Source organism: Anopheles coustani, chromosome 3 (assembly GCF_943734705.1).
Source record: "Anopheles coustani chromosome 3, idAnoCousDA_361_x.2, whole genome shotgun sequence".
Taxonomy (NCBI): Eukaryota; Metazoa; Arthropoda; class Insecta; order Diptera; family Culicidae; genus Anopheles; species Anopheles coustani.
The window spans coordinates 78,312,981-78,322,544 of record NC_071288.1 but is presented as its reverse complement, the minus strand read 5'-3'; the positions used below and the strand labels follow the sequence as shown (position 1 = coordinate 78,322,544).

At 47.4% G+C, this 9,564-nt stretch overlaps 1 protein-coding gene and 1 non-coding gene across 2 annotated transcripts; both read left to right on the top strand.

The window, feature by feature from the left end:
- The first annotated feature begins 465 nt into the window (after positions 1–465).
- LOC131261045 (tyrosine-protein phosphatase non-receptor type 23) lies at positions 466–6,976 on the top strand. Its single transcript, XM_058262935.1, has 8 exons — positions 466–594; positions 760–5,235; positions 5,313–5,456; positions 5,651–5,671; positions 5,854–5,982; positions 6,052–6,424; positions 6,498–6,617; positions 6,729–6,976. Exons 1-8 carry the CDS (start codon positions 511–513, stop codon positions 6,842–6,844), a joined length of 5,463 nt encoding a protein of 1,820 aa, XP_058118918.1. The 5' UTR covers positions 466–510; the 3' UTR covers positions 6,845–6,976.
- A 1,045-nt stretch (positions 6,977–8,021) lies between these two features.
- On the top strand, positions 8,022–8,094 carry Trnar-acg (transfer RNA arginine (anticodon ACG)). The gene has a single exon. It is a non-coding gene; the product is annotated as a tRNA-Arg (tRNA).
- Positions 8,095–9,564: the final 1,470 nt, after the last annotated feature.

Here is a 9,564-nt window from a genome sequence, read left to right as displayed (position 1 = left end):
TTATTTGTTTATTTTCTCAACATTTCAATTTTCCAACCAGGTTATTCTACCAAAGCTTCGTTCAAGCAATTAGCTCAGTAAAGTACCCGTGGGCTTGCTTATTGTCAGCTTCGTTCTAGTGGTGGTAAAATCGTATTTCTACTCGAGGGACTCGAATCCCGAAATACGCATCCTAATCCCAATCCCCTGAATCGAGTTACATCAAATTCAAATAAATTCGGATCAAGTTTGAATCAAATAAAGGCAGAATCGAATCAAAACCCCAGCCCAAATCAAACTTGATTGAAGTTCCAAGTGAATCAAATATGGTCTGAATCCATCAAATGGGATCAAATCCTTTAGAATCCGTCACGGGCTCAATCTTCGAATCTTCCGAATCCCGATTCTGTCAACACTGGAAGAAGAAAGGTGTAAGCAACCTACTTACGGAGTGCAGCTTTCGAAAGAGTGTAAATTGAAGAAAAACCTAAATTGCACAGTCCCGTGACTACGGGAAACGGTACCGTGCAAATGGAGGCCGTACCGCGGATGCCGATGGTTAGCTTCGAGCTGAAAACAAGCCCGGAGCAAACAAATTTCGGTACCCTCAAGCAGGTCAGTGATAGCGCTAGAACCGGATGAATCATACACAGAGAGCGCTGCACGTCACTTGTTAAATTTAATTAGCAGAGATAGTGCATCTTTGTGCTTGATCATGTTCGGGTTTGCCTTGTCGTTCCGTGATTTTCAATCTCCTTTGTTACTGCATCACTTTTACAGTACATTGCGGAATACTACCAAGAAGATCCTGCCTCGTACACCAAAGAATGCTATCAGCTGGAACAACTACGTGGAAACGCCGTCCGTCCGACCAGGGATGTCGAGGGAACGGCCACCATCCGGCGCTACTACTGTCAGTTGCACTCGATCCAGAACCGCTTTCTTTTGGGAGGTCTGAGTGAAAGCCAGCAGATGCTGACATTTCACTGGAAAGACCTCTACTCGGGGGCAACGCTGTCTAAGACGAACTTGAAGTACGAAATGGCTGTGGTACTGCATAATTTCGCTGCCCTTCACACCCAACTCGGTGCCGCCGAAAGCCGATCCGATCCGGAGAGTATGAAGAAAGCCTGTACACACTTCCAGTGTGCTGCCTGGGCGTTTGGGTACGTGAAGGATAACTATGCGCTGCTGCTGCAGGGCGATTTGTCCACCGAGCTGCTGATTTACATGCAAGCTCTCTGCCTCGCCCAAGCCCAAGAGTGCATCATGGAGAAGAGCTTGTGCGACAATCGGAAGTCGGGCATAATCGCCAAGGTGACGGCACAGATCATAAGCTACTACAACTCGGCACTAGCTGCTTTGCTCACGCAGAGCGGCGATGACGGGCGTATCCAGGACCTTGTTGGTAGCAAGCAGTTCAAGGAGTGGCGCCGGTATGTGCGCTTCAAGATCTCCTACTTGTCCTGCATCCTGCTACTCTATCAGGGTCAACAGTCGGAGGAGCAGCAAAAAATGGGCGAACGAGTAGCGCTGTACCAAGCCTCATTCGACAAGCTGGAGGAAGCACGCAAAGAGTCAAAGGGGCTGGCGCACATCGAGCAAGTGAACGACGCGCTGCAGTTCACGATGGACGTGGTGGAGGCGAAGCGCAAGTCGGCCAAGAACGAAAATGAATTCATCTACCACGAAGAGGTGCCGGAGCTGAGTGCGATCTCGGCTGTGCAAGGAGCTAACCTGGTGAATGGGATCGCATTCAACGTCACCGATTCGGAGGCCATGGGAGAAGACATATTTCACCGCCTTGTGCCAATGAAGGCGCACGAGAGTAGTTCCCTTTACAGCGAGGAGAAGGCATCCCTCCTGCGTACCATCGGGACGAAGGTGGAAGATAAGGATACTGAACTTGAAACGTTCATGAGTTCACTTAATTTGGACGCGATTGGACAGAATCCGACCGCCACCAATGATACCCGCCTGCCGCAGGGTTTAGTTGATCGGTGCGCTGAGCTGCAAGCGAAACCAAACGCAATACCCGATCTAGTGCAGTCCATGAGCACCTTAGCAGACACGTGCTCCGACGTGGAACTTACGCTGAAAGAAATCAAGAATTTGTTGCGGCAGGACGAAAAACAGGAGGAACACTATCAGGCGAAAATAGGCCAACGTTCGAACGGTGGTGCTCACATCGTGGAGCTCGGCCGGGAGCTGGCAAAGTATCAGGAGGCCCACAACAAGGCCGGTGAAAGCAATGACACCCTACGAAAGGCCATGGGATTGCATGTGCATAATTTGAAGATCCTCTCGCAACCCCTGCCGGACATTAAGGCGCAAATTCCGGTCAGCAACGAGCAATTCGATGAGCCCACGTTCAAGGAACTGCATGCCATTTTGTCGAAGGTTAACGAAATGAAAGGGCAGCGAAGCAAGCTGTACCAGGAGCTGCGGCACAACATCACCGAGGACGACATCACGTCCCAACTGATTGCGCTCGAGAGCGGCTCGAATCAGAAGGCGAAAATGGACGAACTGTTTCGCAAGGAACTATCGAAGCACGACCAGCTGGTGGGAGTATTAGAGCAAAACATGAAAGCTCAGGCCAACATCCTGAAGGCCCTCACCGACGTGTACGCACGGTGTGCCCCTGCGCTGAAGAGTTTCACCGATGCGAAATCCCGTCGCGATCAATTTTTCTCCTCCCTGCAAGCGTCTTTCGATGTGTACGAGGACCTGCTGTCCAAAAGCGCTAAAGGGTTGGAGTTCTACCGCAAACTCCAAAGCAACGTGCAGAAATTGTACTCACGTGTGAAGGCAGCATGCGATGTACAGGAAGAGGAACGCAATCAGAAGCTGAAATCGAGCAACATGTCAAAACGAGCGAGTGAATCCCCCTCAATCAACACGTTAGGAATGGATGTTTCCGGAAACCCAACAGCTTCCTTCGCGAGTGGAACAGGTGGAAGCAGTACTGGACGAGGGAGTGGTGGTCCGAAGCTGAAGGACTATCTTAAGGCGGGTACCATCAGCTTGGGATCGATCAAAGCGGCCGGTGTTGATAAGGGTATGACGAACCATTTACCCTCCGTTCGACCGACACCCGTTGGATCGGAAAGTACAGCTCCGATGGGTGGTGGAGGTGGAAGTGGCGTTGGTCAAACTGGAGGTTACTATCAAGATTCGTATGGATCTTACTCCAATTATCATCAGCAACAGCAGCATCAACTGCAGTACGGTGGAACGAATCTGACAAACGTTGCCCCTGGTTACGATTATTCACAGTACACTCCGCAAACACCACAGCAAACTCAGCAACACCAACCACAGTCCCAACCACAACCTACTTCGACAGGCTACACAAATCCCATGTATCAAACCAACAACAACAACACCAACAACAGTTACTACTATAATCAATCACCACAGCAACAACCGCAGCAGCAGATCCAACAGCATAATCCAACCAATAACATCGGTGGCTATGACTATGGACAATATGGACAGACGGCGGCTCCGACCCAGCAAGCTTCGCCTGCTCCTTCGACAGCCTCCTCCTCGACGGATGCGGGACAAACGCAGGCAGCCTGGTCACAACTGAATCAGCAGTTTGGTATCATGAATCTCCAACAGAATACCGGGGAATACTACATGCCTGCTTCGGCTAGTAGCTCCATCGGGAATTATACCGTCGCCAGTGTAAGTGATTCTTCAATCCAGTCCTACCCAAGTGTACAAGGACAGATTCCGGGATACCAAGCGGCCACTGGAAGTCAACAGCAGCAGCAGCAATATCCTGTATCTTCTGTAACTGGAACCTATTCCCAGTATCCGGCATCGTCTAGTGAATCCATGGGATCAGTCTCGTCGGTGCAGGATATGAGTGCGTACGGAAACTACCCCCAAACCCAACCGCAACACCAGCAGCAGCCTTCACAGCAGCAACAGCAACCTCCTCCCACACAGCAGCAGCAGCAGCAAGCTCCTCCCACCCAGCATTACCAACAAGGGCCTTATCAAACAGAGCAGACCGCATCCTATGGATCTCATCCGGGATATTCCTATAATTCAAGCACCGGAGCTTATGATTACGCGAGTGGCTTTCAGTACGATTCATCCGGAGCTGGAGCTGTGTCGTATCAAAATCAGTACGTAGCGAATCCACAGGTCGGAAATACGTCACAATCAACGTATTCCGCATCCAACCAAACATCCACTTCGGTCGATTCCACCGCTTCGCAACAGTACCAACTGTCGACCGGTAGTTATCAACCGGCTGGTGCGGGATACCCGTCAGTTTCCGGCACTACGCCGACTGCCGTATCCTATGCGCAGGAACAACAACCGAATACGTCCTATTATGCTAATCATGCAGGAGCTCCGGTAAACACTTCAACCCCCGGGTATTACCACCAATCGTCTACGTACTCCACCATACAGTCCAACCAGTATTTACACCAGTCCCAAGGTGAGCAGACGATTCAACCGCAAGCGACCCCCAATGGAAATTCCGATCAGGCGGCACACGTGGCGCACTACTCCCATCACACGAATTCGTACGTCGATAGTACCGGTTCGCAGCAGCAACAACCGCAGTACTCGCACCAGACACCGGCCACGGCGAGCACCACCACGACCGCTTCATCCCAGCAGCATCAGTCGGTGGTTAGTCCACAGGTGCACGTACCCCAGGCCACCACTGTTCCACAATCCAAAAACGTTGATCTTCTCTCGGGCATAGACTTTTCTCCAGCGATCGTTCCGCCGATCAGTGTACCGATCCTCCAGCCACAACCTTCCACCTCGTCCATTGCTGGCAGCTTGGTAGATGGAACTGAAACCAACCATAGCGTAATCCTCACGCCAACGAAGGCCAACAGCGAGAGTCTGGTGGAGAAGGCGAAGGAACAAGTAATGTCAGCGACTCCATCCGCTGCTACCATCGGCGACCGGAAACCGAGCCTCGACAATCTCTCACTCTGTTCGGACATGAGCTCTAGCTTCGACTGGGAAAGTGCGTCGGTTTGTGGAGCTACGGCCACCGTCTCGGGAATGGTCACGAACACCCTTCCCTCCAACTCCTCACTCGACAATGTTTTCCTGCGACCGGCCAAACCGGACCCATTCGACGATGCCGCGACCGTGAAATGGTTCCACAAGGAGGTGGAGCGGTTGGAGAAGTTTGTCGAAACGATTAACATCAAAACGCTGAACGGGACGACACCGCTGGACAGCAAGTGGAAGGAACTGCAAGATCTGCTCGTAAGTACTCGTAATGGCTGGTGTGGTGTCCTATGCTAGTCCTTTGCTAACGCGTTCTTTACACTTTCCTCCCTTAGGTGAAGGAGGAGTCTAAAAGACAAGTTAACGTGGCTCGTCTCTTCCCGGAGAAAAACCGTTCGATCGACTGCGTGCCATATGATCACGCTCGGGTGCAGCTGTCCACCGATACAGACAATTACATCAATGCGGTTTACGTGAAGGTGAGTAGCATCGCAGAATGTCTTCGTTTTTGTCGACTGGACACAGCCGTACAGATTAGATCAGTCTTTATCCGTTCCTTTACGTTCGTTCGTTTTCTACGAAATCTTAAATGGATCTGGTACGACTTATTTGTCAAATTTTTATTTGTGTTTCGTCTTTGATATCGTTTTTTTGAATACCTTGAAACTGAAAGTTCAAAAAGGACCAAAAATTGGTAAGTTTTTAATTCTTCATTCCACTCTTCTGTGGAATCTGTGTTTTAATCACTTCCCTACTCCACCGAGATAAAATTGTCTTTAAATATAGCTTATATCGCTAGCATTATCGTTGAAAATTGTTGCCAAATATACTTTAGCGCATCAGGCATAATTTTTGTTCCGGTTAAATTTTCCTTAGGACCTCGGTTTTGGCTGCCCACACTTTATTTTGGCGCAAACGCCGTTGCCCAATACGGTAAACGACTTCTGGAACATGGCTTGGTCTCAGAAATCCAACGTGATCATATGTTTGCATACCGCCAACGAGGTAAGTAGCGGATTAAAACGGAAGGCAAACTTAGGAGATTTGTTAAGTTAAAACATTGTATCATTTTAGCTACTGGACCCCTTTTGGCCGACGGAAACGGGCAAAGAGCTCAGCTATGGTGATGTGTCTGTGATGCTGGAAAAACAGTTCGATCTAACCCACTGCACGGAGCGGACGCTGCGTATCAGCATGCTCGGTTCTGATTATTCGCAGTCAGTAGCGCTGCTGCAACCGAAGCTCTGGCCGAAAAATTCACCCGAACAGGTGCTGGGGGTGGCACAGAATCTGATCGATGCGTACCGTCAGTACAATCACGAGCAGAAACAACAACAGTTGCGCCCACTGGTGCTGAACTGCCTGAATGGAACCGATCGGTCAAGCTTGATCACGGTTGCCATCACCACGATTTTGGCCACACAAACGCGGAAACCCTTGCTGATCAGTAAGTGATCCAGCCTCCCTAGCGAGTTGTTTTAACATTTAACCAATAAAACGATACTCTTTTTTCCAAACAGATGTGATCGACATTTGGTACCGGATCTGTTGCCAGCGGAAGGGTGCTTTGCGCGACCCAAACTACATTCAACTTTCCTATCAGATAGTGCTAAACAATGGGCATAGCATCCTGAACAAACGTAAGGCCGATGAGAAGGAATTAGCAGCTTAAATCACAAAATAAAAACCCGATATTACCAATGATACCCATCGGCGTGTGTTTAATTACACCTTGTCTTCCTTTTTTCCAGGTGGCATATTAACGTCGTATCAGATGAAATCGGCCCAGGCGGCCAGTAACGCCGTGCAGGAGGAAGCCAACAATGATCCCTTCAAAGATCTTGATCCGTTGTGGAAATTAAAATGACACAGCGAACGATCGACAACGACAAGCGACGGTGGCCGGATATAGTTGCATTGTATCAATAATCTTTATTATTTTAAAATACTAGGATCAGCTTTCGACTTACTGCGATATTCATGTTAAGTTAATTGATCGCTACTTGCTGTGTAAACCTTGTATTTCTATTCCATTTTACTCTCAACGACCAGAAAAAAAATCGATGATTCCAACGATGAAAATACGGGACAGCACGCTATTATATTTATTTAAATTTCTAAAAGGAAGAAAAACAATATTGGGGGAAAAATAACCTAAAGGACATACTTTATAACATAGCAACGTTTATAAAAGCTGCCGAGGCATGTTTGTGAAAAGTGAGAGTGCGATGTATTCCGACGTAAGGATTCTTGAGTACTGATAAAGGCTGTTACATAGGTGGATTTTTTCAAAATAAATTATCTATTATTTCTATACCTAAAAAAAACCTCCGGTATTTTCTTAGCAACAAGAAACAGGTTCGGAAAAGGTTGGAAAGAAAACACAAAAACCCACGCGCAAACACAATCGTCCTTTTTATATGGTACGTCATAAACGCAGCTTCTTTCCGGTCCAAAATCGGTCTCCCGTTCATCGCGTGTGCAAGCTGTCGGAACGAATCTGGGACAGGCTGATACAAAACCCCTTTTTCTCGACAGTCCGAGGTCAGCTGACCGATTCTTCTTCCCTCGGAAAAAGGGTACCATCCCGATGCTTCACGGTGTTTTCCCCGACCCATTAATATGCATGTGCAGGCGGCATAAATTGCCGTAATCAAGGGGAACCATTTATCCGAAATTCATCGGAAACAAAGAGAGTTCTGCGTTTGAATGTAATTATTGGGTGAAGGAAATGGTATATACAATATGTTATAGCTAAGGGAATAAATTAAATTGTACGTTTAGGTTGAATTTGAATCCATAATAACGCCTAAATCAAAGAAGTTTTGCTCCACAATTTTGTGTTATTTGTTATTATATTTGGCACCCAACTTCTCTTCTGCAATATTTATGATTGAAAGTTGGAATTTGTTATGAAATAATAAATAGAATAGAAAATATGAAATACATCACATGCACATGCAGTTGTTCGGGTAAACAAAAAAACAAAAATGTTTCCCATCATTACACGACGGTATGTTTACTTAATCTTCGACTTTCAGCAGGGTCCTGTGGCGCAATGGATAACGCGTCTGACTACGGATCAGAAGATTCCAGGTTCGACTCCTGGCAGGATCGATTCTTTTTTCGCATCATGTCTCCGCCGTTGTAATGTTTTAATAAAGTTTGTTTTCTATCTTGGATTAATAATTATTGTTAAAAAGTTTTGGTCTAATTACCCTATCACTATGCTTTTTAGGGGTCACATTAATTTAACTTTTGTTAGCCGGTGGAAATAACTTGACGACATTTTTTAGTCAACCCAACCGCAATCACTCCAGACGCAGCCTCCAAGAAATACACAGTGTGCCGTGTGGTTCGCCGGCGCTTTCGATTGTTATTTTCCTCTACACCCAATACTCCTCCCCGCTCCTCACTCTACCGTACACCAACGGCGCATGGGCTTCTCGCTCGCACCCATCGCTCGCGTAAAATGTACCAGAACGAACAAAATTGTTCCATTCAAACACCGGTTGCTGCTGCTTACTTCGTCGGAAGCGCGGGTCTTTTCAGTATCGCGCGAACACGCTGCGTGGCGGCACAGAAACGTCTCCACACGGGCAAGACGATGTGGACTTTCTCAACGGCACCGGAGGCCACCGTTGTTTTCGGTAGGTTTTAAGATTCGTAGAAAGTGAAGTTTGTGTTGTTTCTTCCTCTCTTCCTGTCGTTTTCACTTTTACAATCGATCTCATCTCGTGAAGATTTGTTGATTTTATCACAGTGCACCTTGATCGTTGCTGGTTGTTAAGAAAACGCCAAATCGTTGTCCGAGTAACCGGGTTACGTGATATCGTGTGAAAAGCATAGCCCAAGGAAAGAAAAAAGGTCGTGAAAAGTGTATTCACATAACTGGTGCGAACAATTTGTGAAACTGGTGAACATTCTTGGGCAATGGAAAATTTGTTCACACCGTGCCAGAAGGTTACCAAACCACGCCAACTGTGATCGAAGGTAAGAAGGGCGATTCAATGGTCGGTTGGTCGCGGGTGGTAGGTCATGGTGTTCCGAAGCGATCGCTTTGAAGCACTTGAGAAAAAGACCTTGTGCGCAGCGGAAAATTCAACGTTGTACACACATACACAAACCTTGTTGGTTGTATGGGGATGGTGGAACGGTGGCGTCTGCCATCCGCGATCCACGTGTTGGTGGTGAAGGGAGAGAAGTGATCAGCGGTAAAGATGTCCGCGATCACAGATGGTTCCTTAAGTAGTGTGCGAAACATTTTGAGGTCAAGCAGGGAGCATCATCTGCTGATCGCGTGGAGCTGCTTTCTTTCTTTGTGTCTGTGCGTCAGCTTCGCGAGATGCGTTGTTTTGTTTCGTTTTGTTTATTTTCAGATTCCCCAATAAATAAGACAAAATCAAATCATTTTTTCCAACTTTCGAAGTATTGGAAAAATATACCACATCCTTTTTGTTTTTGCTTTTAGAAATGAAATTTGTGCAGTAAAACTCGGTGTATCCGGTATTGGAAACGACCCATTCAACGTCATCAAATTGAATCGGATGCAAAAAACCAACGCCACCTTATCTTGAATCGCTGGCA

Bases quoted from the DNA above. Each gene is read 5' to 3' on its own strand.
- LOC131261045 (XM_058262935.1), top strand. From the start codon at position 511: ATGGAGGCCGTACCGCGGATGCCGATGGTTAGCTTCGAGCTGAAAACA. The intron at 595-759 runs GTCAGTGATAGC...TCACTTTTACAG, and splicing joins ATTTCGGTACCCTCAAGCAG to TACATTGCGGAATACTACCA. The intron at 5,457-5,650 runs GTGAGTAGCATC...TGAAACTGAAAG, and splicing joins TCAATGCGGTTTACGTGAAG to TTCAAAAAGGACCAAAAATT.